General features: G+C 48.3%; 1 protein-coding gene across 2 annotated transcripts in view; it reads left to right on the forward strand.

Moving 5' to 3' along the window:
- The window catches only part of LOC108283229 (arginyl aminopeptidase), a 26660-nt gene extending 2382 nt beyond the window's left edge, over positions 1-24278 (forward strand). The window contains exons 2-11 of one of the 2 annotated variants that reach the window (XM_017499459.2): positions 5374-5514; positions 5852-6000; positions 12775-12891; positions 14515-14750; positions 17032-17145; positions 18467-18579; positions 18748-18856; positions 20760-20984; positions 22441-22583; positions 23628-24278. In XM_017499459.2, coding sequence (XP_017354948.1) covers positions 5374-5514; positions 5852-6000; positions 12775-12891; positions 14515-14750; positions 17032-17145; positions 18467-18579; positions 18748-18856; positions 20760-20984; positions 22441-22583; positions 23628-23786 — 1506 coding nt within the window. In that variant the 3' untranslated portion in view covers positions 23787-24278. The remainder of the gene's footprint in view (positions 1-5373; positions 5515-5851; positions 6001-12774; positions 12892-14514; positions 14751-17031; positions 17146-18466; positions 18580-18747; positions 18857-20759; positions 20985-22440; positions 22584-23627) is intronic. The other variant, XM_017499460.2, reaches the window with a different exon arrangement.
- Positions 24279-25685: the final 1407 nt, after the last annotated feature.

The raw sequence follows: 25685 nt of genomic DNA on the forward strand, positions 1-25685 counted from the left end.
GTAGAGACGGGGTTTCACCATGTTGACCAGGATGGTCTCGATCTCTTGACCTCGTGATCCACCCGCCTCGGCCTCCCAAAGTGCTGGGATTACAGGCTTGAGCCACCGCGCCCGGCTAATTTTCTTTTCTTTTTTTTTTTGTGACAGAGTTTCGCTCTTGTTGCCCAGGCTGGAGTATAATGGTGCGATCTCAGCTCGCTGTAACCTCCGCCTCCTGGGTTCAAGCAATTCTCCTGCCTCAGCGTCCTTAGTAGCTGAGATTACAGGCATGTACCACCATGCCTGGCTAATTTTCTATTTCTAGTAGAGACAGGGTTTCTCCATGTTGGTCAGGCAGGTCTCCAACTCCCAACCTCATGTAATCCACCCGCCTCGGCCTCCCAAAGTTCTGGGATTATAGGCGTGAGCCACTGTGCCCGGCCCCAGCTAATTATTTTGTATTTTTAGCAGGGACGGGGATACTGGGATTACACACATGAGCCACTGCACCGGGCTCCATTTTCTTCATGTCATTTAAAATAACAATTACTCCACGTCTGTAATCTCAGCACTTTGGGAGGCCCAGGGGGAGTGCTCCATTGAGCCCAGGAGTCGGAGACCAGCCTGGGTAACATGATGAAAACTCTGTCTCTACTAAAAATACAAAAGTTAACTGGGTGTGGTGGTGGCGCACCTGTGGTCCCAGCTACTCGGGAGTCTGAGGTGGGAGAATCCCTGGAGCCGACGGAGACAGGTATCAGTTAATTTAGAAAGTTTATTTTGCCAAGGTTGAGGACACGCCCATGACACAGCCTCAAGAAGTCCTGCCGACATTTGCCCAAGGTGGTCAGGGCACAGCTTGGTTTTACACATTTAGGGAGACAAGATACATCAATCAGTATGTGTAAGAAGTACCTTTGTTCTGTCTGGAAAGGTGGGACAACTTGAAGCAAAGGCAGGGGGACTAGATGTGGGGAGGGAGCTTCCAGGTCACAGATAGGTGAGACACAGTTACATTCTTTTGAGTATCTGATTAGCCTTTCCAAGGAGGCAAATCAGATATGCATCAATCTCTGTGAGCAGAGGAGTGACTTTGAATAGAATGGGAGGCAGGTTTGCCCCAAGCAGTTCCTAGCTTGAGTTTTCCTTAGTGATTTTGGGGGCCCCGAGATACTTTCTTTCATGGCCTGATTACTCCAGCCTGAGCGATACAGTACGACCCTGTTTTAACAACGGAAAAGCAAAGATGATGAGTAAGCAATTTTGGTGGAGGGGATGATGGCTAACATTTAATAAGATGAGCCAGGCAGTAGTCTAAGTCCTTGACGTCAGTATATTAAATGAGTTGTCTTTCCATAAGTGGCTAATATGGTGCGTGGTACATGGTAAGCTGTGTTAGCTCTTATTGCTAACTCTTGTATTTATTTTCTTTTGTTCTTTTTTTTTTGAGACAGGGTCAAAAAACTCCCTACACTGTGCTTTTAAAAACTCATTTCCAGGCTGGGCGTGGTGGCTCACATCTGTAATCCCGGCACTTCGGGAGGCCTGGGCTGGCAGATCACCTGAGATCAGGAATTTGAGAGCAGCCTGGCCAACATGTTGAAACCCCATCTCCACTAGCAATACAAAAATTAGCTGGGTGTGGTGGCTCATGCCTGTAATCCCAGGTACTCAGGAGGCTGAGGCAGGAGAATCGCTTGAACTTGGAAGGCGGAGGTTGCAGTGAGCCGGAATCATGTCACTGTATTCCAGCCTGGGTGAAGAGCAAGATTCTGTGTCTCAAAAAAAAAAAAAAATCTCATTTTCTAGCTGTTCAGTAAAAACATCACTGATTAATGGTGTTCAATGGTCAGTCAACTGATCAATCATCATTGATTGCATAGTGGTACCATCTCAGCTTACTGCAGCCTTGACCTCAATGGGCTCCAGTGATCCTCCCACCTCAGCCTCCTGAGTAGCTGGGACCACAGACCTGCCACCTCCACACCTGGCTAATTTTTGTTATTTTTTGTAGAGATGGGGTTTCGCCGTGTTGCCCAGGTTGGTCTTGAACGCCTGGGTTCAAGCGATCTGCCGGCTTCGGCGTCCCAACGTGCTGGGACTACAAGCATGAGCCAACATGCCTGGCCTAATTTTTTTTTTTTTTTTTTAAGGAAGATGCCAGTTTTATTTAAACACAAAATGTGCACATAAGCTGTCTACTCATTTTCTTCACTGCGCAGCCTGGCATTGGGGTTGGTGACTCTGATGGCCAGCTGGGCAGCTCTTTCCACAATGGCTTTGCGGTTCTTGGAGGAAACATTGTGAGCGATCTCAGCACAGTAAGATTTGTTGCACATCAGCAGCACTTCCGGCTCCTTGACGTTGTGGACCAGGAACTTCCAGAAGCCACTGTGCAGCATGTGCTTTGTTTTCTTGTTGCTCCCATAACCAGTGTTAGGCATCAAGATCTGGCCCTTGAACCTTCTACGAACCCTGTTGTCAGTACCTCTGGGTTTCCGCGAGTTACGCTTAATTTTGACATATCGGTCAAAATTCATCGGTGCCGGATGAACTTCTTGCTTCTCCTTTTGACGATCTTGGGTTTCACAAGGGGTCTAAGGGCGGCCATGATGCCGAGGAGGTGATCGCTGATACCTCCGTAGGCAGCGCCGAGGAAGACATAAGGGCTAATTTTTTTTTTTTAATAGACTTTATTTATTTATTTGGAATGGAGTCTCACTCTGTTGCCCAGACTGGAGTACAGAGGCGCGATCTCGGCTCACTACAACCTCCGCCTCCTGGATTCAAGCAATTCTCCTGCCTCAGCCTCGGAAGTATCTGGGAGTGCAGACACGCACCACCATGCCTGGCTAATTTTTGTATTTTTAGTAGAGATGGGGTTTCACTATGTTAGCCACGCTAGTCTTGAATTCCTGACCTCAGGTGATCTGCCTTCCTCGGCCTCCAAAAGTGTTGGGATTACAGGTGTGAGCAACGGCACCTGGCCGAAGTGCCATTTTCATCAGGTATTGAAGGCGCATAGTATCCACATGATTTATGACTGTCAGTGTTGATCTTGGTCCTCTGGTTGAAGCAGTGTTTGTCAGCTTTCTCCACTGTGAAGTTATTCTCTCAACCCTATCTATACTGTGCTGTACCTGTTATAAGGAGACTAATTAAACTTTTCACACACAAAATCTCAAAGAAAATCTCAGCATCCCAATGTAGCTCCCTTATGCCTCTTAAAGTAGGTCTCAGGCAGAGACCTGTGTTCAGAGCCCTTCACTAGACTTGCCCAGGCCTGCCTCCCCACTCTGCGTCTGGAGCCCACATCTGTTGATGCCTCTGCTCATGTTGCCCTTCATCTCCTTGTGAATGTCTCCTCACTTCCTTTCCAGCCATCTCAATCCTGCTTTGTCTTTGAAGGTCCAGTCGGAAAGTTTTCTTCCCCTGTGAATCATCCTGGAGTAATCAAATCCATTTCCAAATTCTAAATGGTATTTGTTACTGACATGTTCCACCCTGTCCCCCTCCCCCATTATATCTGTGTGGTGAACGAACGCCTGTTTGCTATAGGCAAAAACTGGGTTTTGTTGTAATCATTCAGATTTGCCTTCGCTTTTTTTTTTTTTTTATTTGAGATGGACTCTTGCATTGTTGCCGGGGCAGGAGTGCAGTGCTGCGATCTTGGCTTACTGCGACCTCTGCCTCCTGGGTTCAAGCGATTCTCCTGCCTCAGCCTCCCATGTAGCTGGGATTACAGATATGTGCCACCATACCTGGCTAATTTCTGCATGTTTAGTAGAGATGGGGTTTCACCATGTTGGCCAGGCTGGTCATGAACCCCTGACCTCAAGTGATCCACCTGCCTTGGCCTCCCAAAGTGCTGGGATTATAGGCGTGAGCCACTGGGCTCGGCCCAGATTTGCCCCTTTTTTTTAAGAGCTAACAGAAAACAGATTATGAGTCATGTAACCAGTATCTATCATATAAAATAAATTTCTTCTGAAAAGGTAAATTTTAGGAATAGAAAACATACTAGGCTGGGTGCAGTGGCTCACACCTGTAATCCCAGCACTTTGGGAGGCTGAAACGGGCAGATGACCTGAGGTCAGGAGTTCAAGATCAGCCTGACCAACATGGTGAAACCCTGTATCTACTAAAAATACAAAATTAGCTGGCTGTGGTGATGCATGCCTGTAATCCCAGCTACCTGGGTGACTGAGGCAGGAGACTCGCTTGAACCCGAGAGGCAGAGTTTGCAGTGAGACGAGATCACATCATTGCATTCAACCTTGGGCAAGATCACATCATTGCATTCAACCCTGGGTGACAAGAGCGAAACTCCGTCTCAAAAGAAAATAGAAAACACCGGCCGGGCGCGGTGGCTCAAGCCTGTAATCCCAGCACTTTGGGAGGCCGAGGCGGGTGGATCACGAGGTCAAGAGATCGAGACCATCCTGGTCAACATGGTGAAACCCCGTCTCTACTAAAAATACAAAAAATTAGCTGGGCATGGTGGCACGTGCCTGTAGTCCCAGCTACTCAGGAGGCTGAGGCAGGAGAATTGCCTGAACCCAGGAGGCGGAGGTTGCGGTGAGCCGAGATCGCGCCATTGCACTCCAGCCTGGGTAACAAGAGCGAAACTCCGTCTAAAAAAAAAAAAAAAAGAAAGAAAGAAAACACATATTAGACTGGACGTGATGGCTTATGCCAGCAATCCCAGCACTTTGGGAGGCTGAGGTGGGCGGATTGCTTGAGGCCAGGTGTTGGAGACCAGCCTGGCCAACATGGCGAAACCCTCTCTCTACAATACAAAAATGAGCTGGGCTTGGTGATATACACCTGTGGTCCCAGCTACTTGGGAGGCTGAGGTATGAGAACCGCTTGAACCTGGGAAGTGGAGGTTGTAGTGAGCTGAGATTGTACCTTTATACTCCACCCTGGGCGACAGAATGATACTCTGTCTCAAAAAAACAACAAAAAAAGAAAATACTTATTAATCACTGACTCCCAGTTGAGTTCTGCTTTTCTGTGTCTCATCACAAGTCCAAATACAGCTGCTTCAGTAGATTTTTGTTTGATGAGAAACTACTGCAGTGAGAAGGGCATAGGTGGGGGACACATGACAGGGTCAGAGGCCAGGTCCAGGGTCCCTGAGATGACCCATGGGATGCAGTGAGGAATAGACGCTTTCCGGTGGCTCTGCCCCATGAAGTGGACGTTATACCTTGGCTTAGATACCAGGATGAACTAAATACACAAGAGGAGAGAGCTCTGTGGTCCAAACCAGACTGTCTGGCAGAAAGTTTAAGAATTACCTAAAATTCTCTCATTCCAGCCAGCTCCCTTCTCTGGCCAAGACTGAGCTCGTGTGGGAGATGTCAGTTCTGAAATCTTCTTTTTGCTTAGGTTTGCTGGTTGACTCCTGAGCAGACAGCAGGAAAGAAGAAGCCCTTTGTGTACACCCAGGGCCAGGCTGTCCTAAACCGGGCCTTCTTCCCTTGCTTCGACACTCCTGCCGTTAAATACAAATATTCAGCTCTTATTGAGGTAAGGAGACTAAGATTAGGTGCACCCACCCTTGGGAATAAGAAATAATTTCAGCTCTATCAATCAGGTCGCATTTCAGTGGTAAATAATTATATCCCTTCAGTGGTACTTCGGAAGAATGGCTTATTTTTAAATTCTTGCACCTGCTGAAATTGTATGTAGCCCTCCTCGAAATTCCTTCAGTTAAGCACAGATTTAGTTTCTTGAAACCTTGTGTTCTCCAAGATAGACCCTGGGCCATTATCGTCACACACAGGTGGCTGGTCATGCTGTTACTCAAACTAATCAAAAGGAGACTCTCTCCAGGTAAAATCTCCTAAGCTTTTTCTGTTGTCAGGTCCCAGATGGCTTCACAGCTGTGATGAGTGCTAGCACCTGGGAGAAGAGAGGTCCAAATAAGTTCTTCTTCCAGTTGTGTCAGCCCATTCCCTCCTATCTGATAGCTTTGGCCATCGGAGATCTGGTTTCTGCTGAAGTTGGACCCAGGTAGGAGACAAAGACCCGACAGGCAAGGTTGGATTGACCTCAGAGGCGAGGAGGACTCTGACCAGTGGACCTGCTGGGGTGGTTCTTGGGCAGTCTTGGATCCTCTCTCTGAGTCCAGAGCCTTTCTGCAGCTGAGAAGCATGCAGCGTGAGCACAACTGGGGGAAGTGCTGTTTTCTCCCTGCCTTTCTCACTCCCTGTCTCCAGTTCTAATCCTGCTGCCTGGAATGACATCATCAGCCCTGCTAGCAGTAGCGCTGCCCTGGGCTGCCTTGCCTGGGACAAGGATGTTGTCCATGGATGTTGTAATGTAGGCTGGAGTTTGTTTTTTTTTTTTTTTTTGAGATGGAGTCTCGCCGTGTTTCCCAGGCTGGACTGGAGTGCAGTGGCACGATCTCAGCTCACCGCAACGTCCACCTCCTGGGTTCAAGCGATTTTCCTGCCTCCGCCTCTTGAGTAACTGGGATTACAGGCATGCACCACACACTCAGCTAATTTTGGTATTTTTAGTAGAGATGGGGTTTCACCATGATGGCCAGGCTGCTCTCGAACTCCTGACCTGAGGTGATTCACTTGCCTCAGCCTCCCAAAGTGCTGGGATTACAAGTGTGAGTCACTGTACCCAGCCTGGGAAATGGATCTTTATTAATATATTTAAGTTCTAAATGCCCTTCTAGCAACTATATTTACTTTCCTATCTTTGTACCAAATCTCCCCATTTTCTCTAGCACTTAATTCCTGGAAATATACAACTTTGGTATCGTTATTTCCTTCTAAGAGGGAAGTGTCCACAGCAGATGCGTGAGTCTGAGCCTGTGGTGACAGCAATGCCTCCATGAAGTCAGATGGATCTTGTCAAGATAAAAAGGGATTTTGTAAGGTTATCCGAGAAAAGGGCTTTGACCAGGAGCATAGGTTTTTCCTGGCTCTCATATTTTTTGCCACCCTTGGCCCCGATGTGGGAGCATCAAAGGCCGGACAGTGAAACCGTGACCTTTTCCTGGCGCTGTTGCTGTTCTTTATCTCTGGCCCTGCTCCCAGTTCTGGGGGCATTGGTGTCCTTGACAAGATTAGTTACAAGCCTCAGACTTCATAACTTGGCTCAGTGGCACTTGCTAGTATCATGAGTCTTAGTTTCTGGTTGTCGGATGGAATAATAGATGGGATTCCGTTGGCATCTGCTCCTACAGCACACACTCAAAACGTACCAGTCTGGAAAGACAAAGTGCCCTCCTCTCACGAAGGGCTGTCTTCCTAATAGGCAGGGCAGGGAATAACCAAAGGATGTCATCTTTGCAATAGACAAGCAGATAGATAAGTAAAGGAATGTTGTTTTCAAGAATATCCTTACTAAGGTTCTATTTGTAACTATTAATGGGAAATGAGAGAAAAATAGATTCTAAAGATATTGAATGATAAAGAATTTTTTTGTACTCCTGTAATAAAATGACACCATTGAATATCGAACTAGGTGACAGAATCCACTTAGCTGGTGGTAAAGACTTAACTCCTTGCCTGATTAGATGGATAGTCGTTGTCTTCTGGGTCACGTCTTAGGGTGTTGTGGGGGTTTATTAAATGGGAGGGTCTTTTGACAAGGTGTGCCACCTATCCCAGTCCCTGTTACTGCAAGAAGAAAATCCTGCGCAGAGGGGAGTTATGAATATATCCCAGTAGGCCCTTTTTTGTATAATCTTGTCTAATCCTTACACAGACTCAAGGAGGATGGTACTCTCTACATTTTAAAAATAAGCAAACCAAGGCTGTGGTGAATGGCTTGTGCAGGACCATTAGTTGGCAAAGCTGCAGTTAAAATACAGGTATTTCCATTGCAAATCCAGTGCCCTTTGCACCACACTACTGATGATGAGATTGCGGCTTGACTGAGAGTGTCCTCATATATTGATTTTTATATTTATATTTATATTTATATTTATTTTTTGAGCCTGAGTTTTGCTCTTGTTGCCCAGGCTGAATTGCAATGGCGTGATCTCGGCTCGCTGCAACCTCTGCCTCTCAGGTTCAAGTGATTCTCCTGCCTTGGCCTCCCGAGTAGCCGAGATTACAGGCACCCACCACAATGCCCGGCTGATGTTTTGTATTTTTTAGTAGAGAAGGGGTTCACCATGTTGGTCATGCTGGTCTCGAACTCCTGACCTCAGGTGATCCACCTGCCTCAGCCTCCCAAAGTACTGGGATTACAGGTGTGAGCCACTGCGCCCAGCCGCATTCTCATTTATTTTGACAGAAATGTGTGTCCTGGTGGAGGTATCTTGGATGACCCAGGCTAGCCTGTCTTAACCCTTCTACTTGCAGTAAGCTGAAGTCCACTGGGCTGAAGGACTGTGGTAATTTTGAAATCCAAGGTGGTGGTAGAACAGTTCACAAAGTATTTCCTTGAAGACATTGACTGCTGTCCCCTGGTCTTTTTCTGTCTGGTGTCCTGTTGCATCATCTTTGGTGACTTTTCCCTTCTGTCTAATACCCAGGGTTAAGGGTGGCTACAGGGTTCTTTTTTCCCCTCCCTCCCTCCCTCCCTCCCTCCTTCCCTTCCTTCCTTCCTCCCCTCCCCCCCCCCTTCTTTCCCTTTCCCTTTCCTTTCTTGTCTCGCTCTCTCCTAGGCTGGAGTGCAAGTGTCAAAACGACAGCTCGTTGCAGCCTCAAGCTACCAGGCTCAAGCAGTCCTCCCACTTCAGTTTCCAGAGGAGCTGGGACCACAGGTGCATACCACCATGCCCAGCTAATTTTGTTTATTTTTTGCAGAAACAAGGTCTTGCTTTGTTGCCCAGGCTGATCTTGAACTCCTGGACTCAAGAGATCCTTCCCCTTTAGCTTCCCAAATTTTTGGGATTACAGGAATAAGCCACTGCATCAACCTTCAGGGTTTCTTGACCTCTACTCAAGGAGTCTTCTCCACTCTGTCAGCCACCCACATTCACAGCCATGCTCTGGAGTTTAGGGCCTAGACATAGTCATTGTCATGAACTGTACCATATCTGAACTTTTAAGCACCGTATCCTCATTCATTCTGACTTGCTAACCTTCCAGCTCTCTGACGGCCTCCCTCCCACTAGATCCCACCATGTCTCCCCCTTGAGCGCATGGCAGCCTCCCTTCTGGAAAGCCATTCATTTCTCCTGGGTGGTCAGGTCCCTCCTGGCCGGGCTTCTCTCCCTGCCCAAGTATGTGGCTGATTACCTCTCACCAACACCCCAGACCCCCTTGCCCACTATCCTGCTGCTATAATGTCCCAGTCCCTTGTTACACAATTCCTTTTCTCTACTTCTGTGAGTGGGTATTTGGGAGATGGAGAAAATAATGAGACTGCACAGTAATACCACTATACATACCTTCTCATTTCTTCCTGAAAACCTGGAATTAAAGAAAAGTTGAAACAGACATTTGTGGGGTTTTCAAGAAAAATGTAACAGATGTACAGTCTTCAGCAGCCGATGTGCTTTCAAGGTTGTTCAACAGCCCTTTTATTTATCTTTCCATCTCACTTCCTTTAAGCAATTCTAAGGCTCTACTCTTCTCATCAGGTTTCAATCCAAACCCCATCCCCTCACTTAAGCAGATGGTCTTGTCTCCTGCTTTATTGAGAATATTAAATTCATCAGATATGATTATGTCAGTTACTTGTCCTCCGTTTGAAAAGTCATTTCATCTGCTTTTACCCTTCCAGACTCTGACGAAGGTCCTTCCTTCTGTTTAAAGCCAAATCTCTTCCCCCCACATGCCCTCCAGGACTCTGCCTCATCATTTGCCTTTTTCTTCAAACCTCCAGCCTCCCCCTCTAGACAAGTGCCAGTTTCTCTTAGATCTGTAGCAAAGCAAAAAACAAACTCAAGGCTGGGTGCGGTGGCCCATGCCTGTAATCCCAGCACTTTGGGAGGTCGAGGTGGGTGGATCACCTGAGTTCAGGAGTTTGAGACCAGTCTGGCCAACATGGTGAAACCCCAACTCTACTAAAAATACAAAAATCAACCAGGCATGGTGGCACATGCCTATAATCCCAGCTAATTGGGAGGCTGAAGCACAAGAATCACTTGAACTTGGGAGGTGGAGGTTGCAGTGAACCAAGATTGCACTACTGCACTCCAGCCTTGGTGACAAAGTGAGACTCCACCTCAAAAACAAAACAAACTCAAAAAACCCTTGAGTGCATATTCTCTTCTGGCACAACACACTGTCCTTCCCTCTGTATCCAGGTAGCTTGAGTGGCGTGTACACTCACTGGCTGCACTTCTTGAAAACTCCCCCACCCCATAGTCATTTATTGCTACAACCTGTTGGAATCCAGGCCCCACCCCTGTCATGCTGTTGAAACTCTGTAGTAAGAGAGGCCATTCGCCTCAACACAGCTGACACATGGGATGCTTTTTAGCCCTCGTCTTCAGGGTTCTGCTATTTTTCTTCCCTGTTGGCCCTCTGGCTTCTGTGGCACCACCCATGCTGGTCTTAGGGCCTTCTGGTTAATCCTTTCTGGTCTCCTTCCTGGACTCCCCTGCCCAGCTCCTTGTATGTCGGTGTTACCCCAAGCTTCTGTCTTTGACCTGTTCTTTTCTCCTGCGTGCTTTTCTTGGAGAAGCTCACCCGTTCTTGTAGTTTAACATATTTTCTGTGTCCTACAGTCAGAATGATCTCTTAAAACTAAATCTGATCATGTCACCTGTTGGCTTAAAATGCTCCCATGGCTCTGAAGGTCCAGCTCTAGTTTTTGTTTGTTTGTTTTTTGAGATGGAGTCTCGCTGTGTCATCAAGCTGGAGTGCAGTGGTGTGATCTTGGCTCACTGCAACCTCTGCCTCCCGAGTTCAAGTGATTCTCCTGCCTCAGCCTCCTGAGTAGCTGGGCCTATGGGCGCATGCCACTACACTCAGCTAATTTTTGTATTTTTAGTAGAAACGAGGTTTCACTGTGTTGGCCAGGCTGATCTTTATCTCCTGAAGGCTCAGTTCTATAACAGGGCAGATAAGGTTCTTTGTGACCCGACCCTCTTGGGCCTCTCATGTCCCACCTCGTGCCACTGCCTCCCCATCCCAGTCTGATCCTGTCCTCTAGTAAGCCCAGACTCTCTGTGCTTCCTCACATGCATGTGCAGTTTTCCATGGCTAGGTCTTTGCTTTTGATATTCGGGAAGTACCTGATACTGGTTTCCCTGTATCTTTTCCTCCTGGTAGAATAGTTCCTATGCTTCAGCAAAGGCAGAGAGGAAGTTTTCCCTCATAGTGGCCTGGACCCATCCCACTTTGCCATCAGTCTCTTTTTTTTTTTTTTTTTTAAACAGAGTCTTACTCTGTCACCCGGGCTAGAGTGCAATGGTGTGATCTTAGCTCCCCACAACCTCTGCCTCCTGGGTTCAAGTGATTCTCCTGCCTCAGCCTCTCTAATAGCTGGGATTACAGGTGCGTACCACCATGCCCTGCTGAATTTTTTTTTTTTTTTTTTTTTTTTAGTAAAAACGAGGTTTCACCTTGTTGGCCAGGATGGTCTCAATCTCCTAACTTCAGGTGATCTGTCCCCCTCGGCCTCCCGAAGTATGGGGATTACAGACATGAGCCACCAGGCCTGGCCAGTCTCATTCATATGTCCGTGTGGGAAAGCAGCTCTATGGCACAGCCGGGGGCTCTTGGCCAAGCAGAGCCTTTAGCTGCAGGAACCCTGAGTCCATTGCATCTTTCCAATAGACTAGATCTTGTTTTTTGTTTTTGTTTTCTTCCAAGTCACCTTTGTTTCCCTATCTTTTTATTATGAAAATTTCAAATATCTAGAAAATTGAAAGGATGATGCATCGGTCACCTATAGAACCATCCACTTTGTCATATTAGTTTTGTTTATGAGTAGATTTGTTTCTGTTTTTGCTAGACCATTTAAAAGCAAGTATATCTGTGTGCCTCTCTCAAGAATAAAGGCATTTTCCCCTGTAACCGCAATGCCGTTATTGTACTAAGGCAATTAACAAATTTCTATTAACATTAATTGGTTTAGGCTGGACACAGTGGCTCACGCCTGTAATCCCCACACTTTGAGAACCTGAGGCAGGTGGATCACTTGAGCCCAAGAGCTTGAGACCAGCCAGGGCAACATGATGAAACCCTGCCTCTACAAAAAATAAAAAAAATTAGCCAGGCATGATGGCATGCACCTGTAGTCCTAGCTACTGGGGTGAGGGAGCTGAGGTGGAAGGATCACTTGAGTCCTGGGTGGCAGAGGTTGGATCATGCCACTGTACTCCAGCCTGGGCAACAGAGCAAGATCCTGTCTTTAAAAAAAAAAAAAAAAAAATCTTGTCTCTTAAGGTTCCTTTCAATTTCAGATTCTATTATTAGAACCCTTTCTTCATCTCTCCTATAAGTAGGGAGAAGGAAACTAATTTGCTGTATAAACCACTGTTTGAAGGGCTTTTGTAATGCTGTCTTATTTAATCTTCACTCATTTTACAGATGAGGAGACCGAGGCTCAGAGGAGTTAAATAACTTTTGCAAGATTGCATTCAATAGAGAAGCCATAACCAGGTAGCACTGTGGGTTTAGATCCTGTTGCCTAAAAGGCAGCTTCCACCTCTGCGAGGCTGTCCTGGGTTCTTATTTCTCAGGTGTAGTGAGCGGTCTCTTGGATCTGTGTGAGTGATCTGTTCTTGCACCACCTGTCACTGTGGTTGACCGAATTGTCACATTCACTTGGCAGAGGCCGGTTTTCTCCAGGTGCTTTCGGATCAGGTCTCTGCAGTGGTCTCTAATCACCATTACGCCTTCTCTGCTCTCTTGTCTTTAGGAGCCGGGTATGGGCTGAGCCCTGCCTGATTGATGCTGCCAAGAAGGAGTACGACGGGGTGATAGAAGAATTTTTGGCAACAGGAGAGAAGCTTTTTGGACCTTATGTTTGGGGAAGGTGTGGTATTGCATTGACTCTAATGTCTCCAGTTAAGCTGAGTCCCTGGTTCCCATTCTCCCTCCTGGTGTGGCTTCTCCTCCTTCTGCCTCCCAGAGCAAAGTTTCCCTGATCCCAGAAGTGAAGGAGAGGAGGGTGTGAGCCAGGCTTCTCACTGTTGCTGAAGAGAGGACCTAGGAGAAGAGCCTTTTTTATTTTTTCGAGATGGGAGTCTTGCTCTGTCACCCAGGCTGGAGTGTAGTGGCACGATCTCCACCTCCCAAGTTCAAGTGATTCTCCTACCTGAGCCTCCAGAGTAGCTAGGATTACAGGCGCCTGCCACCACACCCAACTAATTTTTTTTTTTTTTTTTTTTTTGAAACAGAGTCTTATTCTGTTGCCCAGGCTGGAGTGTAGTGGCGCAATCTCAGCTCACTGAAACCTGTGCCTCCCGGGTTTAAGCGATTCTCCTGCCTTAGCCTCCCCAGTAGCTGGGACTACAGGTGCGTGCCACCATGCCTGACTACTTTTTTTTGGAGGGGTGGTTTTTTTGACAGTGAATTTCGCTCTTATTGCCCAGGTTGAGGTGCAATGGTGCAATTTTGGCTCACTGCAATCTCCGCCTCCCGAGTTCAAGTGATTCTTCTGCCTCAGCCTCCCCAGTAGCTGAAATTACAGGCATCCACCACCACACCCAGCTAATTTTTTGTATTTTTAGTAGAGACAGGGTTTCACCGTGTTGGCCAGACTGGTCTCGAACTCCTGACCTTAAGCGATCTGCCTACCTCAGCTTCCCAGAATGCTGGGATTACAGGCGTGAGCCACCAAGCCCAGCCAAATTTTTTGTATTTTTAATAGAGACAGGGTTTCATCATGTTAGCCAGGATGGTCTCGATCTCCTGACCTTGTGATCTGCCTGCCTTGGCCTCCCAAAGTGCTGGGATTACAGGTGTGAGCCACTGTGTCTGGACTAATTTTTGTATTTTTAGTAGAAACGGGGCTTCACCATGTTGGCCAGGCTGATCTTGGACTTGTGACCTCAGGTGATCACCCACCTCTGCCTCCCAAAGTGCTGGAATTATAGGTGTGAGCAACCGTGCCCAGACGAAAAGAGGTTCTTGAGGTGATCAGAATGTGCCCTGCAGTTGCCAAGTTTGAGGTGGGGCAGCACTGTCAAGGGCCGTTGCTGACCTGTGTTTTCCCATTGCTGGAAGTTTCCCCACGCTCCATTTTTAACTTTGACATCTTCAGACTTTAGTCTTCTTAGATAAAAGGCTCCATGTTGGCCTTGATGACACCAGGTTGGCCTCCAGGGAACTCCATGTGACGGAGCTGATAATATACTTACCACCTCCACACCTGCTTGGAAGGAGAGCGGGAAACAAGTGCCTGGAGAGTGAGCTCTGGGAGAGCAGACGCCACCTGGACGAGGGAAGTCCCAGCAAGGCAGGGCAGCCACATGGGAGAAGCGCTGAGAAGCCTGGGCTGTATTTTCCACACTGGGCCCGAGATTGTCCTCTGCCTGTTTAGCGACTGCATGTCTTAGGGCTTGGAAATAGGCTGGAAAGCCATTGGTCAGGGAAGTGAGGTAGGATCTGATCCGGGAAGCCCGGGCCTCTCGGTGACCTCCCTGCTTCTTGGCAGGTATGACTTGCTCTTCATGCCACCGTCCTTTCCATTTGGAGGAATGGAGAACCCTTGTCTGACCTTCGTCACCCCCTGCCTGCTAGCTGGGGACCGCTCCTTGGCAGATGTCATCATCCACGAGATCTCCCACAGTTGGTTTGGGAACCTGGTCACCAATGCCAACTGGGGTGAATTCTGGCTCAATGAAGGTTTCACCATGTACGCCCAGAGGAGGATCTCCACCATCCTCTTTGGTAAAGTGCCCTCCTCTCTCCTACGGGCTCTGCTTCCCCTTCTCAACCTGTGGAGCCAGTGTGATCTCCTTACGGGATTTCAGAACACAAGTGGGAGTGAAGAGACGAGGCAGTAGGGTATTCTTTCCAACATGTTTCTGTGTGTATGAATGGTCAAACCATAACTGATGTTTTTAAAACATTTCCCCAGGTCATTAGATTTTCTTCCATAGCTGCATATATGGATGTTTCATAATTTACTGGTTGTTTACAATTTTCCATTGAAATATATTGGTAAACTTCTTTACATATAGATGTCTGTTTATATCAGATTATTTCAATAAGGTTAAATTCTTAGAAACATAATTTCTGGATCTGAACTTTTTTTTTTTGAGACAGAGTCTCATTCTGTTGCCCAGGCTGGAATGCAGTGTTATCTCAGCTCGAGCAAGTCTCCTGCCTCAGCTCCCCTGCATCCCACCCCTTGTAGCTGGGATTACAGGTGTGCACCATCGCATCTGGCTAATTTTTGCATTTTTAGTAGAGGCAGGATTTTGCTATGTTAGCCAGTCTGGTCCCGAACTCCTGGCCTTAAGTGACCTGCCTGCCTAAAGTCTCAAAGTGCTGAGACAACAGGTGAGAGGCTCTGTGCCTGGCCCTGAACATTTTAAATTACTTCGTCTTTTTAGTACATATTGTCCATGGCTTTCCAGAAAGTTTGTACAAATCTATACTTTCATTCAGAATATATATAGCAAGAGCTGTTTGTGAAAATCTTAATCAGCCGTTGGGAATCCTGCAAACAATTTTTTTAATTTTTTTAGGAGTCTCGCTCTGTCGCCGCCAGGCTGGAGTGCAGTGGTGCTGTCTCGGCTCACTGCAGTCTCTGCCTCCCGGGTTCAAGCGATTTCCCCTGTCTCAGCCTACCAAGTACCAGGGACTACAGATGTGCACCACCACGCCCAGCTAATTTTGGTATTTTTAGTAGAGACAGGTTTTCACCATGTTGGCCAGGATGGTCTCGATCTCTTGACCTCATGATCCACCTGCCTCGGCCTCCCAAAGTACAGGGATTACTGACGTGAGCCACCATGCCCGGCCCAAGCAAATATTTTTATCCTGTTGTACAGTTGAAGAAACTGAGGCTCAGAGAGGCTGAGTCACTTGCTCAGAGTCAGAACATCTAGGAAGGGGCAGAGCTGGCTGGTTCAAAACCCTGTCCCCCTCCACTTCACTCTTCTCTCAGTCATTGTTTTTAATGCAGAGGAAGACAGAGATCCTTAAAAATTGGGGGGTGATAATTTCTTTTGTTTGACAGAAACAGTCATGAAAATAATTCTGACTTTCATAGAAGATCAAATCATTGCTGGGGGCAGTGGCTCACTCCTGTAATCTTAGCATTTTGGGAGGCTGACGCAGGTGGATCACCTGAGGTCAGGAGTTCGAGACCAGCCTGACCAATATGGTAAAACCCTGTCTCTACTTAAAATACAAAAATTAGGCAGGCATCGTGGTGTGCACCTCTAGTCCCAGCTACTCAGGAAGCTGAGATAGGAGAATTGCTTAGTTGGGGAGGCGGAGGTTGCAGTGAGCTGAGATCATGCCACTGCACTCCAGCCTGGGCAACAGAGCAAGACTCTGTCTCAAAAAAACAAAGAAGAAGAAGATTAAATCATTATCTAAAAATAAGGCTGAGCATGTTGGCTCACACCTGTAATCCCAGCACCCTGGGAAGCTGAGGCAGGCAGATTACCTGAGGTCAGGAGTTTCAGACCAGCCTGGCCAACATGGTGAAGCCCGCTCTCTACCGAAAATACAAAAAATTAGCCAGACGTGGTGGTGCACACCTGTAATCCCAAGTACTTGGGAGGCTGAGGCAGGAGAATCTCTTGAACCTAGGAGGAGGCGGGGGTTGCAGTGAGCTGAGATCGTGCCATTGCACTCCAGCCTGGGTGACAGAGTGAGAGACTGTCTCAAAAAATAATAAAATAAGATAAAAATATAGTACTTTGATAAGCAAAGGTAACTGTTAGAAAGGTGTGATTCCCCCAGTCCTCACTTAGAAGAGAGGCCAACAGCCTGAGTTAACCAAGTCCTTTGTAACCCAGAGCAACAGGGAGCTAGGGACTAAGTCAGGCTTTCTGTAACTGTCCCTATTTGCCCTGGGTCCCCAGGAGGGTAATATTATTAAGCTTCAGGTATCTGTCACTGTTCTTCTTGAGGCCACAAGGAGGCAGCACAGGAAAATACACTTGGATGTGGTGACAGACTTTCCTGGAGCTTATGTTTGATTTTGTACCAGGCGCTGCATACACCTGCTTGGAGGCTGCAACGGGGCGGGCTTTGCTGCGTCAGCACATGGACATCACTGGAGAGGAAAACCCACTCAACAAGCTCCGTGTGAAGATTGAACCAGGTCCAGGAGGCTCCTCTGTCTGACACCCACTCCCCTCAATTGAGCTTGGAGCCCCAAGTTAATTTGAGCTTCATGTTGATCAGTGCACATTTAGAATACTTTCTTCAGAGGGAGGAGTGCTCCAGAGCTCTTTCTAGCCAATTCTCTGGTCACTAGGCTGACTGAACCCAAGCCATTGCAGCCAGATAGGAGTTCTGTCCAGTTCTCTGTGGTTCGTGATGACTTTACCATTGCTTTGCATTTGTACAAGTCCATATCATTTTACCAGGCCTTTTCCCATTCCTTCATTGCCATCAGGGCAGACTTGTGGATTTTGTAGAGTAAAAGCATTACCCTTATTTTGCAGAGGACGGGTCTGAGTATCAGACAAATTAAGTGTCTTGCCCAGGTCATGTATCTAACCAGGGCATGACTGCAGCTGAGATCCAGGTCCTCTCTCCAAGTTCAGAGCTTTTTACTTCCTAACATTTTCCTTTATTCCATGTGTGATGAATCTGAAACCTTTTTATGCAATTGAAGCTCATGTTCCTTGATATCGTTAAGTGTGCAGATGAATTTCTTGGAGACTGGTAATTAGTTTTAGCCCGGAACAGTTGTAAAGATAACACATTGGCTGGGCACGGTGGCTCACGCCTGTAATCCCAGCACTTTGGGAGGCTGCGGTGGGCGGATCATGGTTTGAGACCAGCCTAGCCACCAACATGGTGAAACCCGTCTCTACTTAAACTACACAAATTAGCTGGGTGTGGTGGCGTGCGCCTGTAATCCCAGCTACTGGAGAGGCTAAGGCAGGAGAATCGCTTTAACCCAGGAGGCAGAGGTTGCAGTGAGCCGAGATCATGCCACTGCATTCCAGCCTGGGTGACAGGGCGAGACTCTGTCTCAAAAAAACAACAACAAAAAAACCCACAATTGATCTGGCAGGGGAGGTTTGAGTGTTTAGGTGGTGACCAGTAGGGCTGGAAGTGACATAGCCTGGTGCTCAGTGGGAAGAGTTGATGGAAGCTGCCCACACAAAACATATCCTGGGACTAAGGAAATGTGGCCGTTCCTCCAGAAGGCTGGTTTCTTTGTCCTCGTATTAGATCCACAGTGAATGCCCTTCTGAGATCTCCTTGGAAGTACCTTGAGAGAGGCCAAGATGTGGAGAGAGAGATCTTGGCCTTGAGAGGGGCCAGGATCTGGACACCTTCTTGGCCTTGTTGCTGGGGAAGCTGAATTCTGATCTCTTCCATTGCTAGTCTTTGACTGGAGCTGGAGAAGAACGTTAAGGGTGACAGGCTACAAAAGCTCAAGTCTTGTCTGCTTTCTCCTCTGCCAGGTGTTGACCCGGACGACACCTATAATGAGACTCCCTATGAGAAAGGTTTCTGCTTTGTCTCATACCTGGCCCACTTGGTGGGTGATCAGGATCAGTTTGACAATTTTCTCAAGGTACAGTCACATGAGGGGAGAAGGAAGAGGAACGGATAAAGCCACTGGGCCAGAGCAAGGGTAGAGGCAGGGGGCGAAAGAGGTAAGGGGTTGGAGGAGGACCCAGGACACAGGGACTCCACTCCCCACATGGCCAGAGAGGGTCTGAAGAGTCTTCCCTCCTCACAGGCCTATGTCCATGAATTCAAATTCCAAAGCATCTTAGCCGATGATTTTCTGGACTTCTACTTGGAGTATTTCCCTGAGCTTAAGAAAAAAAGAGTGGATATCATTCCAGGTAAGTAGAGAAACTGGCCCACAGGCTTCTTTAAAATAGTGGAGAATATCTAATTTACACTTGGAAAGATGGTGGTGGATGGGAAAACAGTGGAGCAGTGTCAGCCAGGTAGGGGTACGTTGGGGAGCAAACCCAGAATTCTGGGATTTATTTCACAAAAATGACTTATTTTGACTCCTCGCTGCTTCATTTTCTCCCAGTCAGTTTCCTTACTCTCTCCTCTGGTTTTCCTCCCACCTGGACACACATAGACCCTGAACTTGCCCGGAGAGCTGCCGTTGCCACGCCACTGCCCCAAGCCAAAACTCACGTGGCAGGAGCGGTGGCAGCAGTCCCTCCTACGGCCTTCTGAGTGAAGGCAGCCCCGGTGGCTGTCCTGATTTCTGCCTGGGATGTACCGCTTCCAAAGAAAGGACGAAAGATGTCCTGTCATGGATGACACAGTCCGTTAGACATACCCCCACTTCTTGCTGTGAACTGAACCCTGAGTCACTCTGTTGTTGGTTTGGTGAAGTCCATGTCCTCTGACGGGGGAATGGTGAGGCCTTAGTAGCACCTACTCTTTAGTCAGAGGCTTGCATTTCAACATTATGAGACTCTGAAGCTAATGGTAGTGAATAATTCCAGAATACAGCCTGGCGCTTTGGCTCACGCCTGCACTTTGGGAGGCCGAGGCGGGTGGATCACGAGATCAGGAGTTTGAGACCAGCCTGGCCAACCAACATGGTGAAACCCAGTCTCTACTAAAAATAAAAAAATGAGCTGGGCGTAGTGGCGGGCGCCAGTAATCCCAGCAACTCGGGAGGCTGAGGCAGAACAATCATGTGAACCAGAGAGGTGGAGGTTGCAGTGAGCTGAGATCACGCCATTGCGCTCCAGCCTGGGCAACAGGGCGAGACTGTCTCAAAAATAATAATTCCAGAGTACTTACTATTCATCAGGTGGTCTGCTAAGCTTTTAATGTTTATTTGCTCATGTAATCCTTACAACTGTCACTGAGGCAGGCCCTATCACCCCCACCTTATAGATAAAACTGAGGTGCAGAGAGATAAGGTAACACACCTGTGGCCTCCCAGCTGGTTAATGGCAGAGCTGGGATAGGAACCCAGGCAGTCTGGTCCTAGAACCCCGGTGCTTACATAACAGTGTGGTTCTGGTGATCGGTAAGAGAATGTGCACTTGAGCCAGGCACGGTGGCTCACGCCTATAATCCCAGCACTTTGGGAGGCTGAGGCGGGCAGATCATAAGGTCAGGAGTTCGAGAGCAGCCTGGCCAACATGGTGAAACCCTGTCTTTTAAAAAATAATAATTAAAAAAACAAAAACTGTAATCCCAGCATTTTGAGAGGCTGAGGTGGGTGGATCACAGGGTCAAGAGATTGAGACCATCCTGGCCAACATGGTGAAACCGCATCTCTACTAAACATACAAAAATTAGCTGGGCGTGGTGGCACGTGCCTACAGTCTCAGCTACTCAGGAGGCTGAGGCAGGAGAATTGCTTCAACCCAGGAGGTGGAGGTTGCAGTGAGCCAAGATCCCGCCACTGCATTCTAGCCTGACACCTGGCGACAGAGTGAGACACTTTCTCAGAAAAAAAAGAGAGAATGTGCACTTGAATATAGCATCCATCAACTTGGCTCTGACAACACAGTGCTAATTTGGAGCAAAAAGCACTTTTTTTCCCCCCTCAAAAAGCACTTACACTGTAGAAACCGCACAATCTCTAGGATAACTAGGACCCTATGGGAGCAAGTGGTTATATGGGAAAGTAATGTTAAATGCTGGGGAAAGAGTTTGGGATGGAGAGGGGAGAAACTTGAGGCCTCTGGGAGTGGCCTGAACCAGTTGACCATAACCTGGCCAGAGAATTCTGATAGTATCTTCTCTCCTTCTGCCAAACAGGTTTTGAGTTTGATCGATGGCTGAATACCCCTGGCTGGCCCCCTTACCTCCCTGATCTCTCTCCTGGGGACTCACTCATGAAACCTGCTGAAGAGCTAGCCCAGCTGTGGGCAGCGGAGGAGCTGGACATGAAGGCTATTGAAGCTGTGGCCATCTCTCCCTGGAAGACCTACCAGCTGGTCTACTTCCTGGATAAGATCCTCCAGAAATCCCCTCTCCCTCCTGGTAAGAAAAAATGGTAAACCAAGAATCCTTGTGTGCAGAGCTTTATGTCAGGGGCTAGAGGGAGACTTATAAAAAGTAGTGTCCTGGCTGGGCACAGCGGCTCATGCCTGTAATCCCAGCACTTTGGGAGGCGGAGGTGTGCAGATCATGAGGTCAGGAGTTCAAGACCAGCCTGGCCAACATGATGAAACCCCACCTCTACTAAAAATACAAAAATTAGCCAGGTGTGGTGGTGCACATCTGTAGTCTCTGCTACTCGGGAGGCTGAGGCAAGAGACTCGCTTGAATCTGGGAGGCAGAGGTTGCAATGAGCCAAGATCACTCTGCTGCACTCCAGCCTGGGTGACAGAGTGAGACTCTGTCTAAAAAAAAAAAAAAAAGACAAAACGTAATGATGCTTGCCCCTAGGGGACTGCCATATACAGTAGGGAGGGTGGAACTCCACAAAGAATGTGCCATCTGGAGGTTATAGGTTCTACTTACAAGCACCACAAGGGCAAAGTAGTAAAGCCTGGCACTCCTCAAGTCTGAAGCTTCTGCAGGCGACTCCTGTAAGCCCTTCGTGTCTATTAAGTCATTTAATTCTCACAACTCCTCTGGAAAGTAGGTGCTGTGATGTTAACGGCCAGATAACAGAGAATGAACTCGAGGTACAAACAGGTCACGTAGAACCCAGTCATCCAAAGCTCTCAACCACTAATGCTTTGTGTCCGCTCAGTCAAAATAATATTCACCAGTGGGGCCGGGCGCGGTGGCTCACGCCTGTAATCCCAGCACTTTGGGAGGCCGAGGCGGGTGGATCATGAGGTCAAGAGATCGAGACCATCCTGGTCAACATGGTGAAACCCCGTCTCTACTAAAAATACCAAAAATTAGCTGGGCATGGTGGTGCGTGCCTGTAATCCCAGCTACTCAGGAGGCTGAGGCAGGAGAATTGCCTGAACCCAGGAGGCGGAGGTTGCGGTGAGCCGAGATCGCGCCATTGCACTCCAGCCTGGGTAACAAGAGCGAAACTCTGTCTCAAAAAAAAAAAAAAAAAAATTCACCAGTGGGTGAAAAAGTTAGAGCCAAGATGACTTTTAGCAGGTGAGTGGTGGGAGGAAATGTGGGATGGGATATTTTGGGGAAATATGTCTGCTTTAATCTCGCTCTGTGGACCAGGCTGGAGTGCAGTGGTGCTATTGACTCACTGCAAACTCCCCCTTCTGAGTTCAAGTGATTCTTGATTCTAGCGCCTCAGCCTCCAAGTAGCCGGATTTACAGGCATGCACCACTACACCGGGCCGATTTTTTTTTTTTTTGGTATTTTTAGTAGAGACGGGGTTTTGCTATGTTGGCCAGGCTGGTCTCACAGTCCTGACCTCAAGTGATCCACCCCCCTCAGCCTCCTGAAGTGCTGGGGTTACAGGCATGAGCCACCATGCCCAGCCACAAACCATTTCTTTCTCTTCTCTAGGGAATGTGAAGAAACTTGGAGAGACATACCCAAATATCTCAAATGCCCAGAATGCAGAGCTGCGGCTACGATGGGGCCAAATCGTCCTTAAGAACGACCACCAGGAAGATTTCTGGAAAGTGAAGGAGTTCCTGCAGGACCAGGTGGGAGACCCCTGCCTAGCTGCTCCCGCAAGCACCCCGGGACCCACTCAGCCACACGTGCACAAGTCACGTGGGCAGTGCTCATCGAGGGCTCATCTGAGGCACCGAGGGAGGGGCAGTGACCCGAGGACCCTACCCCTCAGCCTCTTTACTAGTGTGGCTTTGGAGGCATTGCTCTAGAGACAAGAGGAGGCCTGCAGGCTTGCAGAGCTTTTTGCAGTTTAGCTGGTGAGACCCCAGGGGAAAAAGCTGCTCAGAGCCAGCCCACAGGTGGGAAAGAGGGTGACGGCATCTTGTGGGAAACTTAAGAGGGAAAGGGGCCAGGGGATGAGCAAGAGGAGCGAAGGCTGGGAGGGTAGGTCCCCTCTGCCCTGTGACTTGGGTACGGTTGGGACCCCAACCAGACCCTCCATCGCCATGTGAAAGTTGCCCTGTTGGGGAAGGGCCCAGGGCTCTCAGGGTGAACTGAATGTCATCAGATTCCGGAGCAGGGAGGGGGTTGGGCTGCATAGGAAGCAATGCTCAGATTCACTGATCTGCAGGGAGTCAGGGCTGCGTGCCTGTTTGGGGATATTCTGAGCCCTCTGACAGCTTCCTCAAGGCTCCAGATTTTAGGAACTTGTGATGTCGCTGTCTTACATTTGCGTGAATTTGACCTGCGGGTTTTCCTTTGTTTGACTGGACCATCTGCAGCCACGAGCCTTATGTGCTGCAGCCATCGATACCTGCTGTTCACTTGGTGGCTCACCGCCTACGCCTTTCCAAAAGTCTGGAGTCCCATTGTGTCAACCCACCTCATTCGTTTTTGTTGAGTGTAGACATCCCCTTGTTAGCATGAATTGGGATGCATACTGAGATCCATCTCCATGGGTCTTTGGCCCCCAAGATGCCTGAATTAGAGCACTTCTGATGGAAAACTCCTCATTCCAGCTGTGAATCCACATCCGTTTTAGCACCTAGCCATGGCTGCTATTAGACTGGGACTGGGCAGGAGGGCTGGACACACCCACCGGCAAGCTGCTTAGGCACGTGTGTTTCTTGCAGGGGAAGCAGAAGTACACACTTCCGCTGTACCACGCAATGATGGGTGGCAGTGAGGTGGCCCAGACCCTCGCCAAGGAGACCTTCGCATCCACCGCCTCCCAGCTCCACAGCAATGTTGTCAACTATGTCCGGCAGATCGTGGCACCCAAGGGCAGTTAGAAGCTCGTGTGCATGGCCCTGCCTCTTCAGGCTCTCTAGGCTTCCAGATTAATTGTTTGTTCCCAAATGCCAGTTCCCTGATCAACTTTCTGGAGTTCATATTCCTTTGGGATAATCTGTTCACAGTAGGCTTAGGTATCTGTGACTCTTGGGCCTCTGCTCTGGTGGGAACTTACTTCTCTAGGCCACTGAGCCTGGAGACAGAGAACCTGCCCACAGCTCTCCCCGCTACAGGCTGCAGGCACTGAGGGCAGGGGGTCTTCTCCTCCCCTTCTAAGTCTCCAGGGAGAAGTGAAGAGGACTGATATCCCCGCCCTTCCTCCTGCCCCTCCTCCCTTCCCTCCCTCCCTCCCTCCCTTCCTCCCTTCCTTTCCTCTCTTTCTCTCCCTGTTTCCTTTTTCTTGCTGATTTTATGCAAAGGGCTAGCATTCTCATCGCTCTTTTTTTTCAGGTTTAATCCTTATTTTAATAAAGTTTTCAAGCAAAAAGTAAGGGTTACGGATTAAGTGACTGTTAAATTTCTTTCACCAGGAGTCCTCACTGTGTTTGTTCAGGAAAGGTCTCTGGGGGAGGCCCAGAGAATGACAGTGTTTCCCTGTCCTCAGGGAACAGACAGGGTGAAGGAGGTAGGTGTCCCACACATGCATATGAAAAAAATATATGGCAAAATGGCACAGCTGGTGCAGGAAAATGAAAAAGGAATAGCATTTCAGTTCTCCATGAAGCAGCTGAATTCTCTATCTGCAGCAGCATTCCTATTTTCCATCACTGAAAAAAACAAATGGGCCAGGCATGTAGGGGGAAGATCCCATAAGCACCGAGGCAGGAGGAAAAAGTCTCCGCCTATTTTCATATAAATAATAAAGAAGAAAGTAACTAGAAATACAAGCGTAGTAGTTATTAGTTATTCATATGTGGTCTTAATTCTTTTACTAATGCCTCTCAGGTCGGAAGGTGAACCTGGGGTAACATTGTGAAGTGAATGACACTAAGGCAGGATGCTCTAAGCCCTCCGTCACGCCCGTGTAAGGGCTGCTGGAGGGCACCTTGGCTGTGCGGCAGCACTGTGAAAGTGCCCGCTGTTTAGCCAGCTAGGGAAGGAGATGTCCAAAATAGCTGAGACGTCTCCTTCCCCGGAGGAGTTAGGAGAAAACTCCGCTTCTCCAAGCTCTTGCGGTGAGGCCTGACGGCTGTCAGAGAGGCCCACAGACATCATGGGCTTATTTCTCTACGTGATGCTGTGCTTCAGGACTCACGTTCCATGTCCACTCTCATGTTCTGCTTCTGCACCTGGTTCCTTTTTTCTTAGAAAAGATAATCAGTAATAGTAATATAAATCTGAATGTTGTAGTTCTTTCTTGATAAGTTTAGAAAAAGTACTGATACATTATGCTCCTTACCTCACTTCGGGTGCCAGAAATAGCCGAGCCCCAACCTGAATGACACGTGACGTACTTGACACTATCACTGCCACGCCCTGTCTGCCCTGCCCCCAGTCTTGGACCAAGACCATGCCCTACCCACCCTGCCCCCAGATATGCAACTCAATAAAAGTGAGAGCCTCCGGCACTCGGGGCCACTGCTGGTCTCCTGCAATTTGGGTAGCAGTGCACCTCTAGGCCCAAATTCTCTTTTCTGTGTGTCTTGTGCCTTTTATTTCTACAATATCTCGTCTCTGCACCAGCCGGGAGGGGCTCACAGAACTCTGTAGGGCTGGACCCTACAGAGGCGCAGTGGCTGATGCCTGTAATCCCAGCACTTTGGGAGGTCAAGGCGAGAGGATCGCTTGAGCCCAGGAGTTTTGAGACCAGCCTGGCCAACATAGCAAGACCTCATCTCTACAGGAAAAAAAAAAAAAGTTCAGGCTTTATGTTTACATCATTAGTTCTCATACTTTGG

The sequence above is a fragment of the Cebus imitator genome, unplaced genomic scaffold (assembly GCF_001604975.1).
Source record: "Cebus imitator isolate Cc_AM_T3 unplaced genomic scaffold, Cebus_imitator-1.0 Scaffold257, whole genome shotgun sequence".
In the NCBI taxonomy this organism is placed as follows: domain Eukaryota; kingdom Metazoa; phylum Chordata; class Mammalia; order Primates; family Cebidae; genus Cebus; species Cebus imitator.